At 36.5% G+C, this 15,856-nt stretch overlaps 3 protein-coding genes across 3 annotated transcripts; all 3 read left to right on the plus strand.

Annotated features, from left to right (window-relative positions):
* The first annotated feature begins 4,059 nt into the window (after positions 1 to 4,059).
* Positions 4,060 to 6,308, plus strand: LOC108860895 (uncharacterized). The gene has a single exon (XM_018634747.2). The coding sequence runs from the start codon at positions 4,097 to 4,099 to the stop codon at positions 6,212 to 6,214; it is 2,118 nt and encodes a 705-aa protein (XP_018490249.2). The 5' UTR covers positions 4,060 to 4,096; the 3' UTR covers positions 6,215 to 6,308.
* Positions 6,309 to 9,432: 3,124 nt separating this feature from the next.
* LOC108844789 (uncharacterized) lies at positions 9,433 to 11,352 on the plus strand. The gene has a single exon (XM_056989493.1). The coding sequence runs from the start codon at positions 9,433 to 9,435 to the stop codon at positions 11,350 to 11,352; it is 1,920 nt and encodes a 639-aa protein (XP_056845473.1).
* A 2,113-nt stretch (positions 11,353 to 13,465) lies between these two features.
* On the plus strand, positions 13,466 to 15,833 carry LOC108859251 (uncharacterized). Its single transcript, XM_018633140.2, has one exon. The coding sequence runs from the start codon at positions 13,504 to 13,506 to the stop codon at positions 15,652 to 15,654; it is 2,151 nt and encodes a 716-aa protein (XP_018488642.2). The 5' UTR covers positions 13,466 to 13,503; the 3' UTR covers positions 15,655 to 15,833.
* Positions 15,834 to 15,856: the final 23 nt, after the last annotated feature.

Genomic DNA, 15,856 nt, shown 5'->3' on the forward strand with positions numbered 1-15,856 from the left:
GTATATTAACATAACAATTTTGAGTGGGAGAATTAAGTCTTTAGTGTTTGTTGTTCGTATAAATTATCTCCTCTTTTCTATAATAGTCAAGCACCTTTATATACAAACAAAACTATTACGTTATGGCCGTTTCTATCAAGTCAAACTACTAGTGTAACTGTCTTTTACAGAGCAATATAATAAATGTATGAACCATGGAAAATGTGAGTTGAACACCATTACTTTCAAAAATTTTAATACATAACTAATATGAAAATATTATTTTGACTAATTTCAAAATTAATATTACTTCATAATGGACTTTTTCTGTGTAAATAAAATCATGTACAAAAAAGTAACATATATGCTTGATGTAAAATAAAAATTCAAAGAACAAATGTCCAATTAACAAATTAAAGTCCAAACCCAAATTCCATAATCTTTAAATTGGTTATTTGCTAATTTTTACACTTAGCCATTTTTTGAAGTTTTACAAGATTTTAAGTAATCCATTTTAAATTTTCATTTTTTCACTCAAACCAACTAATATTTTGACATGAGTTATCGTATTTCAAGTACCAAACATTTGGTTATTTCGACATAGTCTTGGTCCGAAAATTTACCGAAAATGGTTTTAAACCATTTCGACAAAAATGAGTTCCAACAATCTTTTACAAAATTAGAAATGACTATAAATAATGGACGATTTAACAGATCACTTGACTTTTTAAATAAAACTCAACTAAAAATTTTTTGAGAGTACAAACGAAAAGTTCACTGCATGATGAATTGGTAGTAATTTTTCAGTATTGAACCAGACATTTTTATTAGCTATCAAATTCTATAATTCAGGTTTCAATAACCTATTCTTAAAATTAAAAAAAAATTAAGAAATATCAGTCTGTTAATGCAAAAAAAATCAATAACATTTTTAAAATTAATAAAATAGGAATCTTATTTTATTATAAGAGAAACAACTGATATTTGTAAAAATAATAAAAACAGAAATTAAAATTACAATACAGAAATAAATGAATAAAAATAATTAGAGAGTCGAGATGATTAATCTATTTTCTTAAATTTTTAAGTAATCTGTAGTGTTATGGTTTCATAATTTTCATATTCCCATAATACAAGTGCATATGTTTCCGTCTTCCTTTGCTGAACAACAAAACTTATCCAACCTAACTTTTATACTGTATTCTCAGACGTAAAATAAATAAATGTTAACATAACAATTATGAGTGAGAGAATTGTTTTTATTTTATGTGCTTGTTGTTCGTATACTCTTTTCTATAGTGGCAAGCACCATTATATACAAAAGAAATGAGAGTCGCAGGTCACACAATTATGACAAACCATCTCCAACCCAACTCTATTTTTTCCTTCAAAATGGAATAAAAGTGAATATGGAGTAAGAAATGCTCCAATCCAACTTCATATCCCACTCTATAATGAAATTTACTCCATAAATGGAATAATCCATTTTTTGTTTGTTCATTACTCCATTATAGAGTGGAAAATAGAGTTGGGTTGGAGTATTTTTACTCCATATCCACTTTTACTCCATTTTGGAGTAAAATATGGAGTTTTACATTGGAGATGATCTTATGGCAATTTCTATCAAGTCAAACATAAGTGGTGTAATGGTCTTTTATGGAGCTTTATAATAAATGTGTGAACCATGGTAAAAGTGAGTCAAATGCCATCTAGGGTTAGGCCTTTTATTCTTAACTTCGATTTTTTATTGGTCACGTTTTGATCCAAAAAATTTGGATATATTTAAAGTTTCGAAGCAAAATAAATATTAAAAATCAATATCCGTAAAAATTAAAACAAATCAAAATATTAATTTTTTTGGAAGCAGGTATTTTTTCCGATCCGACAATATTAAAATACACGTGTAACTTGATTATATTTAAATTTTTTAAATGTATAAAATTATATAATATTATTCTAACATATGATTTGATAAATTGTATTCACATTGTTACTTATATAAAAATAATATTACATAATATGACATATATATTTTTTCTTAAGTTTTGTGTTATTATAATTGTTCACTAAGTTTTTTTAAAATTGTAAATATGTGGATTCACTATTTATTTTATTTTATTTTATATAACATGCAAAAAATATTTTACAAAATAAATTTGTATCAATTTTTTAATATTATTTGTATTCATCAAAACATATGAGATATCTTTAAGAATTCGCAAGTATCCGCAAATATCTGTTTATTTTTCAGATATCTATTTTTCCGGATATCCGTATTTTTTCTAAAGCAAAGAAAATAAAAAAAAAATATCCGTAACATAAGAAGCAAATCACAAATATCTTCAAAAACCCGGATATTTGATATGTGCCTAGCCGTAACCATTAGTACCAATATTTTCAATACATAATTAATATTAAGATATAATTTTGACTAATTTCAAAACTATTATTACTTCATAATGGGCTTGATTGTTCTCTGTGAATAAAATAATGCACAAAAGATTAACATATATGTTTGGTGTAAACTAATAAGTTAATGAAAAAATGTCTAATTAACAAATTAAATCCATACCTAAACCCATAATCTTTAAAGTTATTTGCTAATTTTTACGGTTAGCCAAATTCTGAAGCTTTACAAGCTTTTCAGTTAATTTATTTTAATGTTTCATTTCTCATTCAAACCAAGAATTATTTGATATGTGGTTACACTATTTTTTTGGCGTCAAACAATCTTTCCCGTTATTAATTTGTAATCGCTAGACTCCAACTTGGTGCAAAATATTTACAAAATCCGAACTGACTTCACGTAATCTGGCAGCTTTTGCAAGATTGTATGCACTGATGATTAGAGACATTGGGATCAAATGTACAAAAAGAATAAAAATCATTCGAGAGGGTTTTTAGTTCGTCGAGCTCCACTGCCAATAACGGCCAATCTTCCTAATTTTGAATTAGCTTCATCAGTTGCTCAATGTCTAATTCAAAATCTGTCTCTCGTTCATGCCACCACATCCTCTGAAACACCCATAACAATCCTTCAGATTTTGCGTGTATAAGTCAAATCCTCGTCAAAAACTTATCGAAAATTCGGTTATTTCAACTAAGTATTTGTTCCAAAACTTACCGAAAAAGTATAAAACCATTTTGTCAAAAACAAGTATCAATAATTGTACCAATACAACATGATACCATCCAGGTTGTATCCAAACCATAAAAGTCTAGGGAAACAACTAGACACCTTTAATTGGAGAGTGGGCTCTTGTAGGCATTTTTGTTTCCTGCATAGCCATACAGAAATAAATCATATTTTCAGTAGCAAACATCTATTACACGACAACAAGGCAGATCTGTAAAATCATATAGCAATTAATCTGGCTAGACTAGATAACTAATTACTGGAACCTCCGATAAACTTTGCTTTTTAGAAAATTGTATAGTTTGGAATTCGAACTCTAGGTCTAAGTGCAGAATTTTTTACATTTTAACCATTAGAATACAGTGTTTTCACTCTCTCGTCTAATTTAGTTTTAGAATAATTGTATATCAGTGTTTTCACTCTCTCGCCTAATTTAGTTTTAGAATAATTGTATATTGTTTATGTTTTTTAGTATATAATAGTTTGATATTTTTGTTAATTCAAGTAAGACATGCTTGCTGATTAAGTATGATCTCTGTTAATCTACAAGTAAATATGTAAGTATATCATAAAATCTAAAAGATATACACATTTTTATTTGGACTCAAATCTGAAGATTCAATTACTAAATTTGATTGTTAATACTGCTAATATTCCTAGATTTTATTTGTAATGTTCCCAGTGTATTTTCTTATACATCACCTTCAAATCAAGATTGATATTTTTCCATTTCTAAAACAAACAATCCTATAAATTTCATCCCAATAATGGAAACTTGGGACTTGAAACTTTTTATCAAATAAAAAGGAAATAGTATCAAATAAATCAATGTAAAAAAGGCAAGCAATCTTCCTCTCTAGACTATATAGTCAGCAGAGATAAAAAGGATAATCAAAATATTATCCACGTCAGCACATCCAAGTATTATATAATGTTCCCTCCAATTGTCAAATCCCAAACATTCAGACCAACAGCAAAACGATGAAAATCAACAAGTCGACTCTCGTCTTGTCCTTCTTCCTCATCTCTTCTCTCTTTTGCTTATCAGCTTTGGCTGAGAACTCAAAACCTTCTGATGGCTCAACCATCTTGTTCACGACGATGGGTAGCTCCACTTTCGAATTCGACATCTTCACCCTCCCCACAAGCAAACGTCCTCCATCTCCTTCCGACGAGCACCGTCTCACCGACGGAAAATCAATCAACTTCAACGGCCATCTCGCGTCTCCTTCTCCCGCCTTAATCTCCCTTCTTCCCAATTCATCCGGGATCAAACCAGAAGACAAATCCCTTCTCCATCTCCTCTACGTCACCGAGAGAGACGGCGCGCCTACCTTGCACTACGACCTCGTTCACAGCGATAAAAAAGAAGCCAACGTCCAAGTCGAGTTACTGTCGGATCAACAGACCGGCATGAACGTAAACACGATGAAAGACACTCCCTTCTTAACCGACGAGCATCTCGTCTACGTGTCGACTCAGGAGAAGCCCGTTAAGGCACAGGCGAGTTGGGCAGCCGTCTACTCCACCGAGTTACGAACCAAGAAGACTCAGCGTCTCACGCCTTCCGGAATCGCCGATTTCTCACCGGCCGTGTCTCCCTCGGGGAAATGGACCGCCGTGGCTTCCTACGGCGAGAAAGGTTGGAGCATAGTATCCAAGGAGCTCAGCACGGACATCTACGTCTTCCTGACTAGCGACGGGAGTCAACGAGTCATGGTCGTCGAGCAGGGAGGGTGGCCGAGGTGGACCGACGAGTCCACTCTTTACTTCCACCGCAAAAGCGATGACGGCTGGATCAGCGTGTACCGAGCGGTTCTACCCAAAACCGGACCGATCTCCACCAAAACCGTAACCGTTGAACGAGTCACTCCCTCTGGTCTTCACGCGTTCACGCCCGCCACGTCACCGAACAACAACGACTTCATCGCCGTGGCCACGAGGAGGCCGGGATCCGAACTCCGCCACGTGGAGCTCTTCGACTTGAAGAAGAACGAGCTCGTCGAGATGACTCGTCTCGTGTCTCCCAAGAGCCATCACTTCAACCCGTTCCTCTCCCCGGACTCGTCCCGTGTCGGGTACCATAGCTGCAGAGGCGACAGAACCGGACGAACCAACCCTCACAACCTCCTCCAGAAGCTCAAAACTACTTCGGAGGACTTGTCTCTCTTCAGATTCGAAGGCGCGTTCCCGTCTGTATCGCCGGACAACGAACGTTTCGCGTTCGTCACGTTCACGGGCGTTTTCGTCGTGAACCAAGACGGTTCCGATCTGCGTCAGATTCTCCCGCAGGTCGGGTTCGGTACGGTTTGGGATCCGGTTCGACACGGGATCGTGTACACAAGCTCAGATCCAAGTCTTAATTTCTCAACTCCCGGCTCAGTGGCGACACATAAAATCAATATCCTCGCCATTGACGTCGACGTCTATAAACGGAACCCGTCAGGCGCCGTTAAAAAACTAACGACTGGCGGTCAAAACAACGCCTTCCCGTGGCCATCACCCGACGGTAAACGTATCGTGTTCCGGTCTGACCGGTCCGGTACGAAAAACCTTTACATAATGGACGCGGAGAAAGGTGAAGCCGGTGGTTTGTTCAGACTCACCGACGGTAACTGGAACGACACGATAGCCACTTGGTCTCCAGATAATAACTGGATCGTGTTTGCATCGAACCGGGAATATGTCGGTACGTTGTTGATGGATTTGTATGTGGTTCATCCGGACGGGACCGGTTTAAGGAAGGTGGCGCAAAACTTATCTGGTGGTGTATCCATGCATCCGATGTTTAGTCCAGACAGTAAAAGAATCGTGTTCACTACTACTTACGCTGGTATCTCAGCAGAGCCTATTGGTAACCCCAAGTTTAACGTCGCGAGTAGCGAGATTTTTACTGTGAATTTGGATGGAACTGATTTCATGAGGCTCACGCACAATTCGGTTGAAGATGGACCACCTCTGTGGTTTCCGAAGATCAAAGCTACTGGGGATGTGGCCTGGCCCAAGAGGTTCGGGCCTAGCTGCGATTTTGAAGATTTCAAGTTGCAAAATACGACCGTGAAAATGAATAAGCGGTCATTGATGTGTCCTTCACAATAGTTTGTTAATTTATAACTTACTCTCTGTGTTGATAACTTTGTTATAGTGATATTGGAATTGAATAAAGGAATAATATATTAGTATTGTGCCCAAATTTCTTGATATCTCTCGGTGGTAAATTTGTGACAGAGTGGCAATCCATTTTCAAAACGAGCTAAAAACATTTCATGAGAATTTGATTAAACTAAAAGTCTGAGGTAGGATCCTAGTTACCTCAAAACAGCAAGCGGATAAGCTGATAGCTATATATGATCTTTGTATTCAATCTATACAGAATGAGAATATGTTCATTTGTGATAATGTGGTACATTTGTATTGGTGCATATGTTCATTTGGGACGGTGTTAGACTGTTGGCTGTTTTAAAGAAAATGGAACCAGAGTATATTCAAATTGATTGTCATTCTCGTTTACATATTGTCTTGGAATGGTTTGTAATTTTGTAAGTGTATTTTTAATGAAACAACAATAATATTCAAATTCATATATCTTGGTTACAATTCAATTAGATACCCGGTCTTATATGGGTATCAGCTAATCCTTAATGATAGCAATGCACCGATACAAGTTAACCAGCAAAGTCTTGACGTCTTATACCAATTGGATCAGAAATCAGACACGAATCCGAAAGTACAACATTTTCTATGATGTTAAACCAAACACAAAGCAACTTTAAAAAAACTTAAAAAGATAAAACACACAATTAACACAATTATCCATTTAGGATTTGTATATTAATTATGTGAAATGAATATTTACGATCTTTTAGACAAGTATTTATATGAATTCAAACTTGATATTCTTTTTTCTTTAAAGAAGCATCTTTATATTACTGGTAAATATTCAAGTCATTTTAGAACCAACAAATGACAATTTTTAAGTGGATTTTACTGGCTGCAGCAAATCTGAATTAGATATATATTTTTAATCGACAATGGTGCATGCAGTAGATGCCAAATTAGGGATGAATCTGTAAACCACCTACTCTTTCAATGCTCATATGCGTATCACCAAATGGGAGATTGGCTGGTCCTTGCTTGAAAACTTCCATCGAGTGTTTAACTAACCCATATATAAAGCAGTCGCCTGGCGACTACTAGGGAAGGAAAGGATGAATATAGCTTGTCCAATATCTACAGAAGGGTAAAATGGTGCCCTACATCACCAAGTTGGGTCAATGCAACGTCGTAGGAGCTTAGTCTAAGCCGATGAATGTGGCATTGGATGGATACGAATATACGATGAATGTGGCACTGTATGGAGCTTAGTCTAAGCTTTAGAGTAAGAAAACTACCAAAATTACGTTCATTTTCTAGAAGCAGAGACATTACGATGGACCATATTTATCATGATAATATTCAACTTTAAGTAGATCATGTTTGGATCTGACTCAAAGGAATTAGTAGAACCCTCATATAAGAATACTCCATGGCCATCTCCCCGTGCATATATTCAAGTTATTAACAAGATGCTCTCGTGTTAAGGAGTTCACAAAGGTAGTATTCCGAAAAAAGCAAATGAAGTTATCTTTTTGGAGAATAGTGCTCCTCCGTTGTATTCTATAATGCTTACTTGGGTAAGTCTATATGGTGAGGAAGATACATAATGGTCGTTAAAAGAGTTTGTTGGTTAATGATAAGTGAATGTTAAGCCAAAAACAAGAACATAGTACCGTCTCAAACCCAAATAGTAAAACAAGTTGGACTTGAAGTCAAAATACTACTATATTTGATCGGTTGTCATGTCAGATTATAACGGTGAACTAGATTTTGATCCGCGCTTCGAAAGCGCATGTATTATTTTTCATTTTTATGAAATATTCTTTTTTATATAATTATTGAATATATTTATCTTAATAAAACATTTTATAATAAATTTGACACAAAGAGTGTCTCTGGTAAACTATGTATTTCTCTGGTTTTGTTTTATTCTCTCTCCAATCAACATATTTATTTAGCTTGTTGTTAAAATAAATGATTATAGACTTTGATTTAGGAGCGCGGATGCATATTTTGAAAAATATGATGATATTTGTTTTTTATGTAATTATTAGGATTTGGCAAGGAACATAACCGATACCGATCCGAAAATATAGTACCAAACCCGAACATAAATTGATTAAAATATTCAAAATTATTCAAAATTTTGTTATTTAAAGAACCGAATCTAATCCGAACCGAAGGATTCGGGTACCTGAATTTATCTAAATATATTTATATACTTATATATATATATTAATTATTTTTAAATTTAACGTATATAAAACATCAAAATGATACTTTTAAATTGGTTTAAAATACCTAAAAAATATTTATAGATAGTCAAAAATAAATATCTAAAATAGTTAAAGTATATTCAAATCACCAAAAATACTTAAAATAATTATTGATTTTGTATTCATAATTTTAAATCAACCCAATTGTTATGTTAAGCTTAGGTATTCTGACATATGTTATTTAAATGGGAGAATTGGAAAAATGGGACACTTTGAACTTTTATTTGTCACAATAAGACTTTTCATATTTTTGGCAATTTTGGACATATTTTACCCTTGTTTTATGAGAAAAATAGTAAATAGAGTTTTAAAAATATAAAAAAATATGAAAACTATAGAAAACATAAGTATGACAATATATAAGTTTGAATTTTTTTAAAAAAAAATCGAATCATATTTTATTTTATCTTCTGGCTACAGTTAGAATACTCATTCTAGCAGTCTACTTAGTTTATAGTTCGAAATCTAAATTTAAAACACTGATATATCTAGGCTATATATGGTAGTATAACATTTCTTCTATACCGTGGCAAAGATAGAATCAGCTACGCTATAATCAAGAAAGATGGCTTTGGTGTACCTTCAGCTAGAAAACGAGATATAACCACAACTCAATCACAGAGCTCGGTTACATTACGTGTCATAATCTGTTATACCTTTTACCTTATATGACGCCTGAAGGTAGAATACAGTTCTCACCTATTATACGGTGTTCTGGGTAGGTAGTATACGTATTCTAGGCAAATCGTGAAAATATGGAAACTTCCATTTTCAGTTACAGAAGTTTCCTAAATCTAAACTAAATCTACCCTAAATCTTTCAAAAAATATTTTCTCCTAAAATCACGTTCTTCTTCTCCTCCCACGATCTTTCTTTCTCATAGTTTGCTTTCTCTCTTCTTCATCCACAAAATCATCCCTTCTCTCCATCAATACATCATACATCATGGTTCTAATCTATGTTAAATCCGGGGAATGGGTGTCTGATTTCAGTGAAGAGTGGAGTTTCGTGGTAGAGAAAGCAAGGGGTGGTCGAATGGTAACATTAGAAACTACTACTCCATTGGTGGTGGTCAAGAGGATCGTGTGTGAGGATTATGGGTTGGACCATATTGCTGTTAATGCCGAGTTCAGTTACTCGATAGTGAATCAAAGAGGAAATCCTCCAATTTTTATCACCAATGATCGCCAATCATCTAATTTTGTGGCTTATGCGAAGAGGGATTCATCTACTACCTTGTGCGTCACGTTCTCTTGTTCTGGCGTAAATAAAAACGAACGGATCAATATTGATTTGAATAAGGAGCCGTGTGATTCAAGTAATGTTGAGGATGAAGAAGTTCTGGAGATAAATGGAGCCGCGTTTGTGAAGCCGTCAAAGGAGTCTTGTGGTAGAAAGAAGGATCATGTCGCCGCTGATGGTTGTCGTGATGCTGGTTTAAGGAGTCAAAAAATTGGAGATTCTCAAAATAATGGAGATACTGAAAAGTCTGGTCGAGAGTGGAGAGGAGATTTTGTGAAGAAGAATCAACTTTTCAAGAGTAAAGAGGTTCTGAAGGCAACAATGGAAATTTTGGCGATGAAGAATAATTTCGATTACATTGTTATCAAATCCACGAGAAAATGGTGGTATTGCCGATGTAAGGATGCATTATGCAATTGGAGTGTGCGTGCAGAAGGTCTGGACGGGTCTGCATATTTCATGATCAACCGGTGTGAGGAACGACATTCATGTGCACCTTCAAAGAAAAGCAATTTCGGAAAAACAGCATCGGCAAGAACAATTGGGAGACTAATACAACATCGATACGGTGATGCCAACGATGGCCCAAAACCAAATGACATCATTGACTTTATGAGATTGGACCATAGTTGTGAGATTACTTATGGGCACGCTTGGGAAGCTCGGGAGTTTGCTATTGCAGCTGCTAGAGGTATACCAGATCGCAGTTATGCTAAAATACCATCGTATTTGCATATGCTTAAAGAAGCTAATCCTGGTACGCATACTCACTATGAAATTAATGACAAGGGGAGATTCATGTATCTATTTATGGCATTTGGGCAATCAGTTAGAGGATACTACAATGCAATGCGAAGGGTGATTGTTGTTGATGGAACTTTTCTGAAAAATAAATACAGAGGAGTTCTACTTGTTGCTACTGCTGTAGATGGTAACTCTAACTTGTATCCGATTGCATTTGGAGTTGTTGATTCAGAGAATGATGATTCATGGGGTTGGTTCTTCAGGCAGTTGAAAGTGGTTATAAAAGACTGTCAAGACTTGGCTTTTGTCTCAGATAGAAATTCATCTATTGCTAAAGCGATTGGGACTGTCTACCCGCGATCAGCACATGGAATATGCATTCATCACTTGTTGACCAATGTGGTTGCATTTTTCAAGACAAAAGGGTTCACTGCCTTGGTTGAAAAGGCTTCACGGGCATATAGGTTCACTGAATTTGAGGAACATATGACCCAAATTTTTGATATGAGTCCTGAGCTTGGAAGATATCTACAGGAGGCTGATGTGCGCAAATGGGCTCGTTCTCTGTTCCCTGGATCCAGGTACGACATTAGGACCACAAACCCTGCAGAGTCAATAAATTCAGTTTTGAGAGTACCTAGAGAATATCCGGTTATTCCTTTGCTAGATAGTATAAGAGAACTGTTGACTCGATGGTTCTATGAGCGTCGCCTGGTAAGCTCTAAGCATCTTGATCCTTTAACCGTTGAGGTAGAGAAAAAGATAGATAGGAAAATTGTGAAGGCAAAGGGGTTTAAGGTTTACAAGACTGACAACGTCAAATCGGTGGTGAAAGGAGACATATATGATTGTCATGTTGATTTGGAAAGACATTACTAGATTCTGACCCGCCCTTTAAAGAGCGGGTATAATTTTCGTTTTAATTTAATTTTCATATTTGTATTTTCTTTTGTGACTATATTTGTATTTTTATTTGTACTCATATTTGTGTATAAATCTTAATCGAAATATATATTATTAAACAATAGCAATTTAAAAATTAATCCGATATATTGCCGGTCGAACCCGCCAACCTGCGGGTTTCAATTTTTATTTGGTCAAAGAAAATGACCACACAACCCGCAAACAAATATTTGTGCCGGCACCTACCTCATTCAATTTTGCGGTTATCCGCGGGTTATAATCTTTTTAAAAATAATTATTTAATTAATTATTATAAAAATATAAAAAATATATTTATATTAAAAGTTATATATTTTTTAAAATTTAAAATTGTTTTTCTTTAAATTACCATATTTTTACTAAAGTGTTTACTTTCTTTTTTATTTTTATTTTTTAAATATTTTTCGGCCCGACAGATACCTACAATCCAAATTAAAATTAGTAGGATAAATTGGATTTCCTGGAAAATAGGAGTTGTTATATTCTTAGTGCTTAAAAATAGGACATTAGTGGTTATAGAATTGATTTGTTATTTATATGCTGTGATATTTAAAAGAGTTGCTATCTTCATAGTCCTTAAAAATCGATATAAATACATAAATATACTTAAGTTCGAATTGTGATATATATCATAGGCTTTTCAAGTAAGAGTTAAAGTTGATATAATATATATTTTCGCAAATCTTAGTTTCTATTTGCGTAGCATGAAAATTAAAAAGAAATTTAGTAAGCATTTATAATCAAAATAGGGATTTTGTTTGTATATTCCTTGTTGGCGTATTTTTTGGTTAAAGGAGTAGTTATAATGATATGGATATTAGCAGTTATATTATTCTTCTATTATTGTCTGCCGCATGTAACTAAAGTAAGCAGTTATAATTATATTCATATAAGCAGTTATATATAGCAATCATGTATTTTTTTTAAATTGGACTTGACCTTTATCAACTGGTCATGTTCCAAAATTAATAGTATTGATATTATTTTATTTAAAGATTTTGAGAAATTTAAAATATATAGTGATTTAAAACTTTAAAAATAATTTAAATGGAACTCGAACCGAACCTGCAAAGATCCGAATCAAACTCAAACAAAAATTTAGAAACATCCTAATAGAACTGAAATCTTTGACCTCGAAAACCGATCATAACCAAACCCGTATGGGTACCCGAAAACCCATCCTTAGTCATTATTATATATCGTATATTTTCATCATATAATAATCGTATTTTATATGTACCATCATATAAGTAATCATATAATTAATAATATTTTATACGTACCATTATATAGATAATTACATATATTATATTTTAAAAACTTAATATGAAATATAAAAACTATAATTTGAATTGGTATTTCAAATCGGGCTTTGTATTATATTTTTCTTATATATATTGACAACATTTTTTATAATAGACTTAATTACTTAAGCCCATTACTTTTTTTGCTTAATACTAGTATCTTTGTTTCCAAACAAAATTTTTTTTTAAAAAGACTACAATCCATGTTTTCAAACAATTTAATTCTTTTTAATATTTCAATCCTTGTATCCATATATCTCTATTTTGTACTACAACTTTAATAATATAGATTCCTTCACTCAGATGATGTTCAGCTTGGAAGTTCATCATTTCCATCATTAGTTTCTTTTTAACTCACAACTCTGCAATTAGGTAAATCATGAATCCTTTTTAAATCTGTTATTAGATTATGTATATCATTTCTGCAACATATGTTATTTTCAACGATTTTCGTCATGAGTGATGTGGTACTTAACATGAAATGTATTACTTATTCTCTCAGATAGTTATCTTCTTTTTTATCGTCTTGTAAATTAAATCGACAGTTGAAAAGTAGCGTTCACCATACTGGTTCTGGATTGGAACCAAAGACTATTTTCTCCGCTCATCCAATACAAGAGGGGCAAAATCTTCCACGAGTGAGTGCCACGTGTCTATACTATCTCAAAAGGGCCCCACAAGACCAAAATGAGGTCATCACTTACACCACTCTCTTGCAAATCGTTTCTCCACTTTATAAAAACTCCAGATATCATCTCCATCTTGTGGCAACAACGAACCGGCCATGAATATTACTCCGTTTATACTCTTGGCCTCACTTCTGCTTCCGCTTTACGCATCATCGGCGGAAGAACATCAGAACTCAAACGCCAACAACAACGGTGGAGACACCATCGTGTTCACCACACTAGGACGATCCCGCTACGAATTCGACATATTCTCCCTCTCCACCACCCATCCGCCTTCTCCCTCCGGAGAGCTTCGGATAACCGACGGCGAATCGGTGAACTTCAACGGCTACTTCCCGTCTCCTTCTCCTGCTCTCATCTCTCTACTCCCCGACGACGGCGCAGCCCTAATACAACCTGGAGACGACTCGTCTCCTCCTCCTCTCCATCTCATCTACGCCACCGAGAGAAACGGTACTTCCAGCATCTACTACGATCTAGTTCACAGCGGAGGTTCTGATTCTAGAGGGAAACGACGATCGATGTTAGAATCACCGTCTCGACGAGTCCAGATCCCGTTGCTATCCAACGCCGATCATAACCATCGGAGTGGCAATACGGTAAATTCGTTCAAAGATAAACCTAGTTTGAGCGGGGAGTTTCTCGTATACGTGTCCACGCACGAGGACTCACGTGAGCCGAGGACTAGCTGGACTGCTGTTTACTCCACCGAGCTGAGAACCGGTTCGACTCGGCGTCTGACGCCGAGTGGAATCGCCGATTTCAGCCCCGCGGTGTCGCCTTCCGGAAACTGGACCGCAGTGGCTTCGTACGGAGAGAGAGGATGGACAGGGGAAGTCGAGGAGCTCAGCACGGACATCTACGTGTTCTCGACTCGCGACGGCCATCGCCGTGTCAAGGTCGTGGAGCACGGCGGTTGGCCGTGCTGGGTGGATGATTCGACTCTGTATTTTCATAGAAGGAGCGACGACGGATGGATCAGCGTTTTCCGAGCGGTTTTGCCTGAGAGTGGAGCGTTGAGTGTAGAGTCAGTGAACGTTCAGCGAGTTACCCCGCCTGGAGTTCACGCTTTTACACCTGCCACGTCACCGAACAACCATGAGTTCATAGCTGTTGCGACGAGGAGACCGGGGAGTGATTACCGCCACGTGGAGCTGTTTGATCTCAAGAGGAGGGAGTTTAGAGAGTTGACTCGTTTGGTGGCGCCGGAGAGTCACCATCTGAACCCGTTCCTCTCCCCTGACGGGTCAAGAGTCGGTTACCATAGCTGCAGAGGACAGCGTAATGGATACAGAAGTTCTCTGCTTTTTCTCGAGAACATACAGACCACAACGAGTGATCTCTCTCTGTTCAGAATCGACGGTTCGTTTCCTTCGTTCTCTCCCGCGGGTGATAGGATCGCGTACGTGAGGATGCCTGGCGTGTATGTGGTGAACCCCGATGGTTCGGGGCAGCGTGAAGTGTACGATGGGATGGCGTTTTCCACGGCTTGGGATCCGGTTAGACCGGGGAGGGTGTACACTAGCTCAGGTCCGACGTTTGCTACAGAGAGAACAGAGGTTGATATCATCTCCATCGACGTTGATGCGGTGGACAAGTCTTCTTCGGTGAGAAGGCTGACGACAAACGGGAAGAACAATGCATTCCCTTGGCCGTCTCCCGACGGGAAGCTGATCGTGTTTCGTTCGGGGCGGTCCGGTCACAAAAACCTCTACTTGATGGATGCTGAGAAAGGAGAAACCGGTGGTCTTTGGAAGTTAACGGAAGGTGCGTGGACAGACACTATGTGCAGCTGGTCACCTGATGGGGAATGGATCGCGTTTGCGTCGGATAGAGAAAGCCCTGGCTCGGGAAGCTACGAGCTGTTCTTGATCCACCCGGACGGAACAGGGTTAAGGAAACTGATACAGAGCGGCACTGGTGGGAGAACGAACCATCCGATCTTTAGTCCCGACAGTAAAAGCATTGTCTTTACATCTGATTACGCTGGGATATCAGCTGAACCGATCTCGAACCCTCATCATTACCAACCGTATGGTGATATCTTCACGGTGAAACTGGATGGGTCTAACTTAAGAAGACTGACGCATAACTCATATGAAGATGGGACTCCTGCGTGGGCTCCTCGGTTCATCAGCCCAAGTGACGTGGTGTTGCGCAGGAAGAATGATTCGAGTTGCTCATTCGAAGACTGTCACTGGCTCAATAAGAACCCGACACTAAAAGGCAGCAAAATCTCATGTTAATATGTGTATGATTAGTTGATTACACTACCATTTGAGTATATCCTTTGTCATAAATATGTTACTGCTCTCCCTGTAAGATGTATTCCAGCTTGTGGAACTCATAGTTATAGACTTGTACGAGAGACTGTCGATGTATATGCATATCATATTGAATAATACTGTGTGATATATATGCACAAGACTCTTTTTGTATAGTATTATA

This window comes from Raphanus sativus, chromosome 1, assembly GCF_000801105.2.
Source record: "Raphanus sativus cultivar WK10039 chromosome 1, ASM80110v3, whole genome shotgun sequence".
NCBI lineage: Eukaryota > Viridiplantae > Streptophyta > Magnoliopsida > Brassicales > Brassicaceae > Raphanus > Raphanus sativus.